Below are 17,826 nucleotides of genomic sequence, written 5' to 3'. Positions count from 1 at the left end.
TTGGAATGTTGTTATTGCATATATTTGTGTGTGTGTGGTTGAGACTTGGCATAGCATCTCTGAACTCTGTGTGGGATTGCCCTGGGGAGTCTACAGCAATCACTCAGTATGGAGCATCCTGACCCACTTCTGATTGCTGGAGAGCAACTGTTAAGGTGTTAAGTTCACCAGGTGCTTGTGCGGGGGTGAACCCTGGATCAGCCTGTGTAGGCTGATTGGTGATTAAGAGGTCCCCAGTCAGTGGAGAGCTGGCCCCATTGCTACTGTCAATGTGTGGTGTTATGGAGCCGTCCTTTTGTACAACACACTTGACGCAGCTAGTGTGTGTGTGTGGGTGATTTGGCTTTTTGGTTCTTTTTGGAAAAATATGCTTCAAGGTTTGAAATGAATGCATGTATTTTCTGTATTTTCTGTTGTTTGGCTGCAGAGTCTTTGAGTGTGTGCATGTTTCTACATGCTGCAGAGGAGAAAATAGAACTGCATATCTTGCACCAGCCTTCACCACATATCTTATGAAGCTGACATCCATTGTTTTCGTGCCGCCCTGCCTCATCTCCATGGCTCAGCAGTACTGTTGAAACCACAGCTCTCGTGTTCTGCAACACCACAGCAGGCAGCCCTCAGACACAGCTACCATGCGTTGTACGGCCGAGACCAAAGCTTGCATCTTCAATTAATGCCATGGAGATGGACATCTAAACTGTGCCTTCAGACACAGTTTCTCATATTGAGAGCTGCACACACACTCTTACTTGGACAGTATTTTCTCTGTCCCTCTAGCTTGCTTGTATGTGCCCAGCTATAGGGTCAAAATGCAGGTCGACTTTGTTTGGAGCCATTAATCACAGCATCGGCGCTGTTTTTCAGTCAATACATTTCAGACTGAATGGTCGTTTTGCTCATGCCAGGCGGTCGGACCGTCCAGATGTTCCAGAGATCTGTGGCACACTTCCGTTAGAGAGAGACACACACTCTGTCCTCTCCAATCCTCTTCATAAATTATCTCTATCTACGCTTATCCTGCTTGGTCTGAGTAAAAACTGATTTATCAACAGTTCCAACCCTCTCATCAATTCTTTCAGTTTCATGCTTACAGACCCTACACAGCAACTAGCCGTGGACGCATCAGTTTATTAATAATGTGTTGGACAGGAAGCTAAAGACGGGACTCGTCTTTAGCACCAAATGATGCACCAAATGGTTTAATAAGATATAAATAAAATGGCAACGAGTCTGATGCACCATGCATGTACAATTGCTCAAGGCAAAAATCCCATTGTGGCCAAACACACCCTCGCATAAATGCTCCCTTTACCGATTCCCCCATTCAAGTCGTTATCGTGGAGTATTGAAATGTGATGCAACCAAAAGATGAGAATAGGTTCCGAGGTTCTGCTAAAAGCGTTGCATTGCCCAATTTAATTAGGCATACCGATTCTATTGAATAAATTGTGATCCTAAGCTTGCAAGTTAACATATTGACAAAGGCATGTGTGTGTGGCCTGATTACTTACCGTTCATTTACCATCCCATGACGAGGCAAATGGCGACCTGCCTTGTTGTGTGACTTCATCATCCCTTGTAGCAGCCTGTGTGTTTCTTCACACAGGCTTCCTGCTATCTGCCATGAACAGCCTAATTAATGCGTAGCAAGAGATTGTGAATAGTGGATTGTGATATGCTTTCTTGAATAAATCTATTGATGGGTCACTGTTGCCTGTGTATTCAACCACAATAATTAGGCATAATTTCAGCTGTACTTAGGACTTCACTTACACTGCCCGATAATAATAAAGCAAGTAGAAATGTAGTGGTATGTGATATTTAAGAGGCCTTAGTATTCCACCCGTCTACCTTAATTCCAGCTAAATTTTCTATCACTCACTCATCTCCTCCTTCACCCTAACCTTCCAGATGATGCGCTTCCCTTCTTGGTTTGTGTACAGTGTGCCGTCTCTACCTCCATCGCTCTCCCCCATCGTTAACCTCTCCCCAGCCTTTCTATTTTGTCCCAGATGCCTGCAGCCTCTGCACTGCTGCAACAGGGCTGTCGATTGCATCTGTGGATGCTCCCGCAGCCTCCTCCTAAATAGACAGCCTGCACACACCCCACTCCGCTAAAACAACAGAGACGCCTCGGTAGGAAAGCGCTGTGCGACGGAAGGTATGGGTGGACATGCAATAAGACACTCTGAGAGGTAGTGGAGAGATAATAAGGATAATTTCAGGCCTGATTTGGAAACAAAGTAATTGTTATTACATGGTTTTTACTTTGTGCTTTACCTCGCTTTGCTAGCATGACTATCTCGGGAGTGGTATTGGAATGCTGGTAAGAAGAAATGGAGAACGAAAGAGAGCTGGCCCCCTCAAAGGCCAGGCAATAAGGGAAGGAGGGAGGGAAGATAGGAATGTGAAAACCTGGAGCAGAGCATAAAGGCTGTAAAGATGATGGGTAGAGTAGAGGGATGGCCTAGAAAATACTGGTGATGGAAGTATGTGAGAGGGGAATGTGGATGTTGTGTGTGGGGAGGTTGAAGGGTCACTTCTATCTCTCTGCCTCTTATCTGTCCTTCCATCATCAGCCAGGCCTGGTCTGTGTTGTATGGTGCCTTTTATCTGGATGCCCCATTTGAGCTGAAAGAAGGTGGAGGAAGACCCCAACCTTTTGACCTCTCCACCATTCCTTTGGAGATACGAGGCCAGGCGAGCCTACTGGGATTTTGATTGACGGCTTCTATTACAGCTCTGAGTCTTAAACTCCTTATATCACAGAATCCTCTTCCTCAGCTGCTCTTTGCTCTCTTGTGCACCTAGCACACACAACCATGAATGGTTATGCACACACGCATGCATGCCTGGTTATGCCCACACAGACAAACACACTGTGGTGACGACAACACCTAACTGCTTGGGCCAAGGCTGGCATCCATTCTACCACTAACCCCACACACATCTCGCCCCCCACCCTTGTCTCGCTGCGGTTTCTCAAGGGAAAAACCTCTGTAGAAGGTTGGCCTAAAATATGGTAAAGGGCTACATTTACATAAAAGGAGATACCTAAATATGATTTAAGAACCTGATGCAATCAATTTTGTTTCCCTTACAACCAAGTTATCTGTAATGAAACGTGCACTCTTGCTCTTTTATTTAGTTAAACATCAAGCATTGTTTTTCACAAGGTAAAATGTATTTGTGTGTAAACTTACACAGACATGGATTAAAACTCATAAATAAAAATTAATTTCCTGATGGGGGAACTAACTTAAAGGCACAAACCTGTTTTTCAAATTCATACTGGCTCTTACAGTTTTCCCCTTAAGGGCATAGCATCCTACAGAGACATATGCAAAACTTTAATTACGTGTTGAAATCCATATATTTCCTGATGAAACTCTATTCCTATCTACAGGACGCTGTCATAATTGTAATTTCTTGGTTAGTTTAACGCTCTTTGCTATGTGTCTCAGACTGTGTACAATAGGGGACCATTGGTCATCTAGTGGCTGCCCACAGGTATTGACTTTGTTAGTCTATATGGAGGAGAAGGGTTTTTAGATGTCTGCAGTCTACAGTCTTGGTATAGATTGCCAGCAACCATTTTTGCATTTCCACTGCCTCTAAAACACACCCTAGAGACTTGAGGGGATGAATTCATAATCTCAACAGTGACCGTAAACAAGTGCACATTATATGATACTGTGTTACAGAGTTCAAGGTAGAATGAGATCTCCTTTTGCATTTGGAGATAAAGAGTGCAATTTGCGCTTACTAAGCATGAAGGAGATTTATTAAAATGGCATATTGAATGATGAAAGCAAAGGACCTTGCAAAACAGTCATTTGACTAACGTTTTTTTGTTTTTGCCCCTCATGGTTGTCAATTTGATGTCACCATGACAACTGGCAATGTGTGTCAGTGTGTCAGTGTCCCATCTCCTTTCCAGCAGTCTGCCTGCTTGTGTGTCCCTCTGCTCGGTCACCTCTCCCTCCTGTACCGGGATAGCCAGCCAGAAGATGTCTCTTTGCCATAGTAACCCATTTTCTCTTTTTGAGTCACAATAATGAGACATTGCTGTGTGCCTTCTGTCTGATTGATTATTTCTTAAATGTATCAACTCCTGACCGAAACATTCTTGATTATATTCCCAAATGGCTTTCAATCTACCTGTAGCCATCACAGAGAAGGATGCCATAAACAGCTCCTTAATGACCTGTCTGTATTCACTGCCTTTTTCTTTGGAGAGACATATCGTTTTACTATATGGAAATAATTGTGATATCTCAATTTGGTCTCTCTCTCTCTGTCTCTCTGTCTCTCTGTCTCTGTCTCTCTGTCTCTCTGTGTCTCTGTGTGTGTGTGTGTGTGATATTCTTGCATGTGTTTTTCCCCACTATGTCTTTGCCTCTTGATGGACCTGAGCATTTGCGCTGTGTGTCCTGGGCGCAGCATCTATTCATCACCTGGAGGTGTTTAGTGCAGGTGTTTAAAGTACTGTTCAAGCCAGTGTGGCGAGCTGTCGGAGAAGTCAACCTCCCTGCCACAGGAGGGTGGATTCCTGAGCGGGATCCACCTGAGGTGCTCACATCAAGCAGTTCTTCAGGGAGCGTTGACTTGAGTCATTACGAAAAGGAATAGGACAGCATCTGGCCTGGTGGTGACGCTCTGTTTTTTCCAGGATACGTAGCTCTAAGTTTGTGCTTCTGCCGCGTCAGCAGTGGTTAATGGGTTTTTCCTTGTTCTCCGAACTAGCTACAAGGTTGAGCGCCCCTTGGTCAAAAAATATCGATCATCTTCTCTACCAGAGGACACTATGATAAAATAAGTACGGCAGTCTAAAGCCTGGCGCTGCTTTCGCCATATTCATCCATCTTGTTTTTTGTATAATCCACCAAAAAGTCTCTACATTGATGAGGCTGCGTGCTCCTTCGACTTTCTCAATAAACTCTGATTTCAGAACAACTAGGGAATGGGATCTATTGTTTTTCCATGAAAATCCTGCCAAAATTATCCCTACCATTGGGCGTATGAATTTGAATAAATCGTTTTAGTTTAATTAATTTAGTAGAGTCTGTTTATTTGTATGGTGTTGAATTGGATGTGTGACACTTGCAGCAGTGCAAGTATCGTTTGATGTTTCATGCTACATGCTTGTGAAATATCTCAAACATAAACAGCAAACAAAAAATAGCACCTTGTTTGGTTTTATTGGATTTGTCTTTATACCTTATGACTATTGATCAGTTTTGAGGTCTATGGATGAATGAAATACTCACAAAAAGAACATGCTGCATAGTATTGTGCTTTCCAACTATCTATTTATTCCAACCTAACAAAGTTTAACTAAATTCTTTGTTGTGTGGGCAAACATTATCAAATATCGAAATTTGTCAACATGTATTCATTAAAATACCATACCATTTTGAATAAAACTTTTATTAAGCTGAGTGGCTCCTCTAGAATAACTTTTGTACGGCATTTTTTGGACGGAGTAAACCTACTGAAGCCAACCCCCCACCGAGTTGTGCCTGTAAAGAATTCATGAGGCCCGGGTTGTCATGCAATATTCACAGCCACTTTAGAACTTTTGCTCAGATTGCCCCAACACACTGGACTGTACAGTGAAGTGGGCTGCACCCAGACGGCAGGATCACTATCTAGGCGACTATGTTTCCTTAAATGTCTTCATTAATAGAAAAGTATTTACACTTTGGGAGAAAACGAATAGTGATCATTTTAACGCATTTCACTTCCCAATGGTTCTCTAAGTCTATCTAAATAAAATTATGCACGGCAGTACCCTCTTTCCATAAATGTGTTCTTTATTCTCCAATTAGCACATGAACTACCTTTATTTATTTTTGCAGCTGGCCTATTTAATTTCCACATTTTACTCACCAAAAAAATAAATAATAAATATTTGGGGCTCATTAGATAAAACTACTCAGTCCTTGCTTTGATATTCACAAATCCAACAATATCGGATTCCATTTGAAAAAAAAAAAAGTTTTTTATCGTAAACCAGTAAACCAATCTTTTCAGTGCACCGCATAGCATTCCATTCATTCTATCACATAATCCCACTCCTGCCCTAGAGTAAAATAATGGAAAAGAAGGGTGTCCTTTGTAGGGGCAAAGCCAGTGGTTTGTTCACCAGGTCCATGGTGGGATGTACAAAGGGCCCCTCCTGAGTCATTAGCATTGCTCTCACATTTTTTCCATTAATTAGATGGTGTTCCAAAAGATGTTCGATACAATACCATTTTGTATTTTGTGAATGCCGTCTAATTCAGCAGAATCTACTGGGAAATCCGTAAAGCCGCGTGCCTATTACATTAAGCTGCTCATTTTCATTCTATGGCAATTTTTAATTAAGAGTGGTAGAAGCATGGCTGCCCATACACACACACGGCACACACACTGCATGCATGCATCTACCTCAGTGTGTGTGTGTGTGTGCACTCAACAATTTCCTGTAAAGGAAACTGGATGCGCTTGTTCACGCTTGTTCACGCTATCATGCTTATCTCCCGCGATTGATGGACACGTTCATTCATTACTCTCCATATGATTACACGCGTTACTACAAATGCCCTGCAGAACACATTTTCAGGAAGATGCCCTTTCCTATTTATTATTATCGCACTCGGGCAACCTTTTATTTCCCTAAAGTTTTGCATCGTCTTAAATGAATTGATAAGATCTGTTTTGATATGAGTTATCTGTCAGCCTTTAATCTTCTTGTTTGTTGGTATATTTTGCACTTCAATACTTGTAGCACGATGATGAAATCATCAGGTGCTGCTAATTGGGTATTTTTGCATTTATAGAAATGGAAAAGCAAGCACATGTTTAAAAGAGGAAAATGGGTAGGTATGGGTAGTAACTGTTTCTGACCAGACGCTCAGAGGTAATATCCCTTGGGTGTGTGCGATGTGTTGGGCCTTTGTGTATTGGGTGTTTTTTTTTGTTCCAGCGACTTGGAGATTATTGCAATCTTGCATCCCACACTCCCATCACTGGTAATGGCTGCAGGGACCGCCAGTGCGTTGTCTCGCCTACAATGGATTACGCTGGCAGGGGGCTGGAAAATGAAGTGCCCCGCCGCTCGATTAAATGGAGAATTGTGATTAATTGCAGTCAATTGTGTTAGCACCTATGCTTAGCATTTCAAATAAAATGGCCCATCTTGCACCCCTTTTGAATGGGTTGACAGACCAAAGCGAAAGTTTGAGGCGTGTACACACACACACACACACACACACAAACACACACGTACACACTAGGGCTTTGACTTTTGGCCAAAAATCATATTCGAAGTTCGTTTGTTTATTAATATTAGTATTCGAATATATTCGAATATCTATTAATAATATTTTGACCATTAAATGCCTTCAGTAATACCTGGGCTGAATCCGAATACTTAGTACATACTATTTATGTTCAGTGTCTACTACTTGATGCTCAGCTATGCGTACAACGCCTAGAACGGTCTACAGCTATGCGTAGAACGCCTCTGAACTCTTCCGAACACCGCCGTAACTCCACCGGATGTTTGGAGATGACGTGTCTCCCCTCAGATGCCGGCAAAATTACCTTGATAAGTTACCTGTTTTCCGTCTTGTCATCGTTGCTATTAAATTAAAAATGTCTCTTTTTACTTAATTACTTACTTTACTTTTTTACTCTTTTTAATGTCTCTTTTTTTCGCCGCTTTCTATGACGTCTTTCTAAGCCGCTGTTGGTAGTGTCGGGTCAGCCATCTCTTCTTCGTTCATTACCAGACTCGTAGTCTGGTAACGTAGTGACCTACCGTTGTATACTGTGGCGGTAGTACGCATTCGGAAACGTTTTCCGTACTACACAATGCACACTGAGCATTCGGACGCGCTATATTTGTGTCGTACTACAAAATGCATACTATAAGTATGAGTATTCGGATTCAGCCCTGGATTGGGCTTTGCGAGGTTTGTTTACAGGCGTTGCTGTGGTTACCGGTCTTCCGTGTTCCAACGGTTTATTATGTTTCTAATAAATCGCTGTCTAATCAATACTTCATTCACTGCCTCTTCCGTGGTCATTACAATATTATGAATAGACTGCATGGGTTCTCCGACGTCTCTCCCTCTTGGCCTGCCCATAACAGGTTCGAATATTAAGGGCTGCCTAATATTCGTTCGAATTTTGATTTTTTTTTTTGATATTCGAATTATATTCGAATCACGAAGTTCGAAGTCAAAGCCCTAGTACACACACGCTAATCTTTAAACACAGTGAAATAATAATCACTGGGCGATGCAGATCGAGGCATAGCTTTTCTTCCAGCAGAACGTACTGTAGAGCACGTCTCTTGCAGAGTTGCAGGCTGAGCCCTAAAGAACAGAAACTGCTTGTTTTCAGTATCTTTTCTCTTCTAGCTAATTTCCAGCGTAGTCCTCGAAGATTTATGAGCAATGTTACTCTTTGATTGAATGGAATGTGTTGTTTCTGTATTCTCTTACCGATCAAAATCATTAGTCTACAGCTTTTCACTTAACATTTGTGCAATGTTTCCAGTTTCTTCTGATTGAGGCCATTGGCCCCACCTTGAGTGTTGGTTCCAGATCAATGGCTTTAAACGCAGCAAATAATAATTTTTCATCCAGATGAAAGTTGTTCTGTAGTAACGATAAACAGCCTGTAGATTCCTTCCTTTTCTTAATCAGTGCTGCATGCTTTTCTGAGAAACAAAATTAGCCTCCAGCTTCACGAGTCAGCGGTTTCTGCTGAGGGAGGATCTGCTTGTTTCGAAAAAACTGTATAGGGAGCAGTTTTGTTGTTGGCCTTTTCTACAATCTGAAAGATGCCACCCAGGCGTGAGGCTCCTTAATGTCATAACATGCAACCGCTTCCTAAGAAGCAGACATCTTTTGAAGGTTAATGAGGAAGTATGAATTGATCGGTAATCGTTTCTATACTTGAAGGCCCGTGTGCTATAATCCGTCCCCCCCTGCCCCCACCCAGGCATGCCCCGGTTCACAAGCCAGCCCGCGCCGGCTGCCGTGCGCCCGGGCGACAGCCAGGTGCTGCCTTGCGACATCAACCCAGACCTGGCACCCTTCACACGCTGGGAGAAGGACCGGCAGTCCCTGGAGCTGGGCTCGCGGCTGGTCCAGCTGCCCAGTGGAGCTCTGCTGATCAGCAACGCCTCGGAGAGCGACGCGGGGCAGTACCGCTGCCTGGTGGAGAATGTGGGCCAGACCAAGGCCAGCGAGGAGGCTCAGCTGCAGCTCACGCCAGGTAAGCACAGTGTCCGGGGGGGTCTTGGCAAACTCCCATTAGGCCACCTACTAAATAACCAGTGTGTGATGGAAGCCATTAGAGGCGATACATTGGTGGCTGGTATTCTTTCATGACGTTATCTTATGTGTGTACAGGGATGTCACGATACCAGACATTTAGTAGTCGATACCAATACTAGTGAGATTCCACGATTCTCGATACCCAATTCGATAACACGGTAAAAAACAAAAACGAAACAATAAATCCCATGTACTTCAACATTTATTCATTTATTTAAAAAATTTGAACATTACAAAAAACAGTGGCACTGGCATGTAGCCTCAAGTAATGAATAAACACATTTACGCATTAACCTTACAAAAAAAGAACAGTGCTATGTAGTGCTATTTGCAGTGGCGCTGACAATCCAGGAGCGGCGCACTGCCGCTGCTGGATTGCTTGACCGGAAACAGAAAGGGGGGCTGGTTGTAGTCTTTTCGCTCCGTTCTAGCCCTACTGTTAAGACGGAGAACGGAGCGAAAAGACTACAACCAGTCCCCCTTTCCGTTTCCGGTCAGCGAACAATGAGTCTTCCAACCAAAATCAATGGATTTACAAAATGCCAAATAAAACAAGGCAGAAACTGTATTTCGCTACCATGGTTGATTTGGAAAATCAAGGAACACCACTAACCACTCGGTGGGTTGCACATTTCTGAAAACGAACTTTAAGGTTGTTTTAAGGAAAGGTTTATGAATGCCTGTAGCCAGCCATTGTGAGGCAGGCAGGGGTGATTTGAAATAGCCAAATACTCAAGACAGGACCAATAGTCAACATTTCGGTGTCAACCTCCTTTAGTTTGAAAAGCTTGATGGAACCGTGTGCATATAGGTTTTTGCGTATATATTATTAATCCCTGATCATCCGAAGTATCGGTTCTCGTGACATCCCTATGTGTGAGACATAAAAACCAGGACATTTTGGTCAAGCTTTTATTCGAAAGTGTGTTCGAATGTCCTTGATGTATTTGAATCTTTTTATGATTGATATCAATGACTGGGCAGTATATCCTATAAGATCCATAGGGTTCCAAACACTTTGCTGCCATTGTTATTTAGTACAGTTCGAGGTTCTCCCCTTTCCATTAATGCCTCGGCGTCATCCTGCTCTCATCTCTAAATATAGTGTGTTGATGGCTGGTAGGTTGTCCTGTATCCCACAATGCATTAGAAATCCATAAACCCCCGCCCATTCAGTTCCATAGGCACACAACATATCCTCCACCTCGCTCATTTACTCTGACCGGTAACACAAGGAGAAGGCATCTATAGTGACCTTCGCCAACTTACCCAGGTTGAATCAGAAAAAGGGAATGCTTCCAGGGGGGGTTGTCAATGGGCCTGCTGTAACCTAGCATCGGCAACTCAAAGTCGGGCCGATTCCCTGCTCAACCCCTCCCCCCGAACCACAGCTAAACAGACTCAAGATTTATTTACTGAGAAGTTAAGGAGTGACTGCTAGTGCAGGAAAGATATTAGAGGTTGTAAATCAGGCCGCCAGAATTGTTGTAAATCAGGCACTGGTGAGAATTGCAGAGAAAGGCTGAACAGAGGGCGAGGAATGTAATGACGTTCTGTTCAACGCCAGTCCCATAATAGATTAAAATCCTGCTTTGACATGTGCTAACTTGAGATCCAGTCATACTACAAACACCACATACATGTAGGATTTGTGTTTCTCACCCAGTGTGTGGTGGTGCTGAGACCGAAGACAAGGCCGTGACCTGTAGGTCAACAGTGGACATTGTCTATGCAGTTAGTTACTGTTGAATCTGCGGGGGGCCGTGCTGTAGGAGGGTGGACTTTTAAGGCACTTTGAAGCCTGCTCAAAGGGTTAATACCAATGCCCCAGTCGTAATACACACACACACACATGTACACAGAGAGAGTCCTTTGATGTTCCAAGATGGATGACGCCCGATAGAACAGAAAACCTGGATGCTCTGCCTCACAACCCCCTGCGCTGTCCCTATACTGAGCCTCTGACACCCCTATCTGGACCCTCTTCCTCCACAGAGACGACGGAGGAAAGGAAGCCCGAGTTCCTGGTGCTGCCAACCGCCGTGACCAAGGTGGTGGACACGGGTGTGTTACTGCTGCCCTGCGCCGCCACCGGCTTCCCTACACCCTCCGTCCGTTGGATGCTGAACGACAAAGTTCTGGATGAGAGGTGAGATGACACCCATCACCAAGTGCCATGCTGTTTGGTGCTGCCATTTAAGAAAGACATACCATAAGCTACATCGACAATAGGGCTGGGTATTGCCAGGTACCTCACAATTAAATTAAATTCGATTATTTAGGTCTTCATTCGATTAGATTTTGATTCGATATTGATCCAATTGCCTCGATATCGATTCAATAATACGTGCAGATGACAAAAAATCCTAAATATTATTTAGAGTTAACCATTAGAGTTAACCATTCTAAATAATGTGCTTTGACAAGCAAAAAGGGAATACACCATTGTATAGTATTGTTCCTGAGCTAAACTTGCAGCATAAAATAATCATAACATGGACAAATGTAAAAGGGCATGTAAATCTAGGCGTACTTGCTTCTAGATTGCAATCACTGAGTATGCTGCTTTTTTTTTTTTTTTTTTTTTTATGGAATTAACCGATTTCAAAAAAGTTCTGAATCGAAATTTAATCGAGAACAAATAAATTGCAGTGCATTGATTAATGGATATTTTTACCCATTCCTAATCGACAACATATTGTGTTTTGTTGTTTTACACTATGGTTTGGCGTGTGTCGGAATCGACTTTTCGAATCGTCATTCCGCCAACAACATTATAGTGCCCCCACAGCCTTGTGGCTCTGTAAGAACCGCCTCAGCCTTGTGGCGCTATGAGAGCCGCCTCCTGTGGTTCCCCCTCATTCACTGTCTCTCTGGAGGAGCAGTAGAGACAGTGATGTGCCGAGGCTTTGTTTCTAGCAACTGTGGCCTCCGGCACAAACACACAAGTTCGGGCACCTCCTCCCCCGAGGTGTTAGTGCCATTCCTGCCACCGCTAGGCAAAGTAACCAGGGCCAATAGTGGCCTTCAACAAATGAAATGCAGGCACAAGGTGTCACATCCCCATGTGCTTTCACTCCTCTGGCTCTCATCAGCTCAGACCCAGCAGCCACGCTGAATTCCCCAAGAGGCGTTGACCGTAGAAAGACCCCTTCAACCAATTAGGGATCTTGGTTTACCTACACCACATGAGCAATTTTCGAGCAATAACTCCTAGAACGGAGGCAATCTACAGAAAAAAATCAAGCTTTATTTGGGCCCCAATTATCCAGTTAGAGGACGAAATGCTGTAAATTCTGTCCGTAAAAGGAACAGATATGCGATTTTCATATGGGAAACCACCAAGTCTTTATTATATTGATAGCCACTTATGTATGTCGAGTAGCAATGTCAAAGTTTTAATGCAACATGTAAATGAAATAATGAGTGAACAGTCCTAGCTAATAAGGTCATTAAACGTTGCACTTGCTTATGATTAAAAAGCGCTGGTAAGTATCTGACTTCCCCATTGCGTTCTTTCCTTTGGGATCTTCTTTGTGTAATTAGCTGGGCTGTTCTCCACCAACAGGGAGCTCTTTGCCTTATTGCAGTGGACCGGTCATGTCTTTAGCTTCTGGAACGTGCAAGGTGTCTGTAAATACATGACCAAATGAAGAACCTTTAGGTCGGATACTTGCATTGACCATGTTGGGAGAAGCTAGTGGGATGTTGTATTGTCTCTTTGGCTCCTTCTTTCCTGCCTGGGTTGGGCATCAAATATGGTGGTTAGATGAAAAATATGTAAAAGTATGAGGAATTGTCTTAAAAGAGCTTTTAATTGGTCTTAAAAAAGAGTGACCCAAATTAAGCCGTTTAAAGGCGGAGAAGATGACACGTGAAGGAGGTTTACGGACAGGAATCGGAGCCTATTGAGTGGGATTCTAACGAGCTGGACGTTTACACTCACATTAGCACTGCCGCTACAAATTGCCTCTCTCCTGTATTTATGCGTAATTCTTCACAAAGTAAGGTCTTTCCTTAAAGCGAGCCTTTAAAGACCGTAACGGCGTCGGTGATTAGACCTATGTAACCGTGTCTCCTGGGTTCACAAAATTATTTTTTATCCATTTCATTTGCCATTGATCTTTGCTAAAGCTTATTTAGCCTAACAACTTTTTTCATGAACTCAACCTGCCACAAACAATCGTCAACTTTGGTCTTTGTGATAAACAATGTTTGTAATAACGCCATTTAAAAGAACAGCGTTGGGTAACGCTGTTATTCTAACAATTATTTCTTAGAATAATTGTTGTGATTAATTCTTTAGTACCCTAGCTCACTACCTCAGGCTACTTTTGGACGTTATGGAGAGTGTACCAGATCAAATAAATAAGGGTCATTCTTATGGTAGAAGACTAGAGAATACTATCAGCCTATCCAAATTCAATACGGAAGGATTTCTGCGATGCTTTCTTTGTATGCCTTGTGGCAAACAAATGCTGAAATCCATGTATCCCTTACTGTATTTAATGAATGTCAGGCATTAAATATGTTTGTTTCGGTAGAAAGGATTATGCTGTCTAGTGGCCCTTTCGGATGTTTATTCAAAAGCATACTGCAGTCCCTCTCCGTGTTATAGCAGTGTTTATCATATTGTCACAAGATGGGCAACTTACCACAGAAAGCGATTTGTAAGATTTCTTCTTCGGAAGGAAAGAGGGTTTATATTTTATAACAGTGTTTATATCATTTCATCACAAGATGAGCAACTTGTCACAGAATATCTACACATATTATAAGCGACCCACAACGTAAGACATCACATTCACGATAATGAACCACGCGGAGAGGGGGTGCGATTTCTAGCATCAGTATTCGGTCAACAATAGTGATTTGTTATTGAACACCGCAGGATCAGAGCGCAAGAACACGCCGTGGACCGTGACAGAGGTGGAGTCGCTCCTGTGTGTAGCTCTGTCTGTTTGTATCTCGTAGATAAGCATGCGCAGTTTCGCGTGTGCGCGCTATGCGACCCGCCCACGTTGAGGAGGTACTATTCTAGATGGAAACACGACGTGTCTGAAACCAAACCAAGTCATGCCACGCTTAGTCGTGGCGAGTTGAGCTCGTACTGTCTGTGGAAAAGAGGCATAAGATAGCGATAGGTCAATCATTCAGTAACAAATAACAGTACAAAAATAAAGAAAATAAATATCTAAATCAATGACAAATAACATCAGTTCAAAAATAGAGAAAATAAAAGCACAATAGTGTCAATCCTTGCCTCATAAAATGGGCTGAGATCCAAAAATAAAGAGCAATGTGTATGACTGATTACTGAGTTAGTGACTGCACATCATTTCAAAATGTGGTTGCTCTCAAGTCGTGTTAAATGTTGAGCATAGACCTGTACTTTGTTTTCAGTGTTGCAACAGCTGAAAAACCAATCTCGGCGATAAGGTGTGGCAAAGGGAAGAAGAATGTGCACAGCTCTCTTCCCAATTTGTGCATATTCCCTCTCCACTCCAAGCCAGAATTCACTCAGTGTCTGAGCTGTAAATTCAGCCTTAGGGTTGAGTCAGAGGTCAGCTCAATAAATTGGTCCTATTCAGCAGAGTTGAAATCAGCTGGTGCTGCAGATAGAATATAAATAATAATATATAATAATAATAATGTGATGTTCTGTTTCACAAGAGTGGCTCCAGGATCAGAAGTTTTAGCGGTTTCACTAAGATTCTCAAAAGCATCAATACTGTCGCGCTTGAGGCGCCTGTCCCATACCTCAGGTTTCTTGGTGAATCCAGTGATCTTATCTGCCAGGTGTGGTAGTGGCTTGTCTTTGCCTTGTATTTGGAGAGTTAACTCGTTGAGCTTTCCAAATACGTCGCTAAGATAGGCCAACTTCGTCAAGAAATGTTCATCAGTGTACTTGCTTGCAGATTCATACATGCGCTCTTCCTCCAAGAAGAGGCGGATCTCTACTCGGAGTTCAAGCACGCGCAACAGCACTTCAACTCGGGAATGCCACCTTGCCTCATTTTGAAATAGTACAGCTGTTTGGTCAGCTCCCGTCTACTCCCAAAGTGTGGAGGACTGACGCGCTTTTAAGGGCCGGGTCTTGATGAAAATTAGCACTCTCAATATCTCATTCAAAATCTCATTCAGGTCGGGACTAAGCTGCTTTGACGCGAGTGCCTCCCTATGAATGACACAGTGCGTCCACTGCGCATCTGTTAATAGAAATAAAATCAACATGCCCGACCTCCCACAGTTTGAGAAACGCTGCCCTAGTTTTATAGATCCTTCCAGCATGATATCAAGCTATCATGCTGATCTGCAAAGACCCTTTTCATAGTCCACCATATTGACCACGACTACACAATATCTTACCCCTTAGAAGAAGCCATTACCATCAACAGTTTTTGTTTTGCTTAATACAATACTGCTTGGTCATAATGGTCAATATAATTTATTATATGTCCTCTTATGAGGCATCAATACAGCCCTGTATTCGTAGCATATGTGATGACAGTGATGTTGAAGCCCACTCTTGTTTTATCATTCTTCATAGATAGACATCCGTTTCCTGGATACACACATGAAAAGGACAGCTTTTGTTCCTATGGAAAGTATCAGTCTATCAGCTAATAGAATTCCGTGGTAGTCAATAAACCAGATGAATTATGTATGGTCGCCCAGCGGCGGAATAGTTGCTGCATGTGAATCAGATCTCCTCCAATGCCTCAAAATAGCCTGTCTCTTCTCCTCTTCCATTCACTCTCTTATTTAAATATGATTAGGTTTATTGTGTTTACTTATGTATAGATGAAGAAAAGCTCTGTGGGAAACTGTTTCAGTGGGTCCAAAATGGGAGCGTGGCCCCCGACTCATACATACAGGCATGCACACACATGGCAAACGTGTACATCCACACAGGGACGTACACTCCATAACTGTGTTAACCGTTTTGTTGGTTGGCAAGAAATAGGAATACATACATACTCACCGGCCTGCTGCAATATTCATGGTGTCAGTCGACTTAAGGGGAGCCATAGAAAACTCTAAGTTTCTCTAGCAGGGAACCACTGTCGAAGCCATTTGCAAAATGTTCATGTTGATTTCAATGTAACACAACTCTGCTCTTTCCTTTTGCCATTCTGTTCATAAATAATTTTAAGCATTTCCCTTCAGTGGCAATTGATCTCTTTGATCATTTACAAGTTTTGAGATATTGACATCTGGACTGGAAGGGAATGGATGGAATCCATCAAACTAAATGTTAATGTTAGTATAAATGTTATGATAGCCATGGCGCCAGTTTCATTACTGTTTTGGACACGTCAGCCAAGGACGCAGACAAAACGAAGCACCTGAGACATCTAATAACACCTCTGGTCCATGTGTTTAGTGGACTGGAATGACTATCTGACCTAACTGATCAGTCTGATATCGCATACAGCATGGGTTCTTTCATGGTCTAATCTTACCAATTCAGGACCGTCTCGGACCGTCTTCTAGATGTATTGCAACCATATTGTACTGTAATTTGTCCCCTGCTGCGAGAAGACCTGCAGATATGCCACCATCGCCCCTTCATAAGCACCAGTATTAGCAAGATAGATGGCAATGGTCCACCTCTTGTAGGCTAATATCTTACTTGGCCTAGAATGCCAAGTTTATTTCCGCTTTATTGTTGATTTAAATTAAGGGGAAAAACAAGACACCTTTGCATTTTTGTGTTTGGTCATTCCAAGTTGGATGAGATTATTTTCTCATCTTTTTTCTATTTCACTCACAACTAAGTCAGTTGTTGATTAATTATGAAAGTGTGTGTGTGTGTGTGTGTGTGTGTGTGTGTGTGTGTGTGTGTGTATATATATATATATATATATATATATATATATATATATATATATATATATATCACCCACAACTGCCATTTAGACATGAACCGTTAATCAGCCTCCTAACCCCTCCAAAGACAACATTTATTTTTGATTGAGCTTTTTAAGATTATTCTTCAGGAAAATTCATTGATCGGCATGGTCACGCCGTAGTAGACTGCGTAGGGAGGAACGTAGGTCCTGACTCATAGAGGTCATAAAAAGATCCCCGGGTACTTATCGCAAAGAGTAGGGTATCCCCGGTGTCCTGGCTAAAACTGCCCAACCAGGCTCATTAAATCTGGCCCCCTAATCATCCTCCTGTATTATTGGCTGACTCATTAATTCCCTCACTCTCCACCTCAAGCTGGTGTGTGGTGAGCGTTGTGGCGCAGATTGGCTGCCGTGCATCATCCAAGTGGTTGCTACACATTGGTGGTGGTTAGTGAGGTCCCCCCTTCACTGACAAGCGCTTTGGGGTCTTGGAAAGCGCTATATAAATTATATACATAAAAGTGGTAGGTCCACCTGTGCTCCCCAACACTCTGTGGATTGCCATTCAGGGGCAAAAGGTTTCGCTCTTCAGCAATTCATTGACTGACACCAGTCAATGATAAAGCAATATA

The 17,826-nt window shown here is 42.8% G+C and overlaps 1 protein-coding gene across 7 annotated transcripts in view; it reads left to right on the top strand.

Moving 5' to 3' along the window:
* The window catches only part of neo1a (neogenin 1a), a 158,601-nt gene that overhangs the window by 78,530 nt on the left and 62,245 nt on the right, over positions 1–17,826 (top strand). For all 7 annotated transcript variants that reach the window (XM_030376263.1, XM_030376261.1, XM_030376265.1 and 4 more), the window contains exons 3-4: positions 9,001–9,276; positions 11,334–11,487. In XM_030376263.1, coding sequence (XP_030232123.1) covers positions 9,001–9,276; positions 11,334–11,487 — 430 coding nt within the window. The remainder of the gene's footprint in view (positions 1–9,000; positions 9,277–11,333; positions 11,488–17,826) is intronic.

The sequence above is a fragment of the Gadus morhua genome, chromosome 14 (genome assembly GCF_902167405.1).
Source record: "Gadus morhua chromosome 14, gadMor3.0, whole genome shotgun sequence".
Lineage (NCBI taxonomy): Eukaryota > Metazoa > Chordata > Actinopteri > Gadiformes > Gadidae > Gadus > Gadus morhua.
The sequence above is the reverse complement of the archived record's forward strand: the minus strand, read 5'-3'. Positions and strand labels throughout refer to the sequence as shown.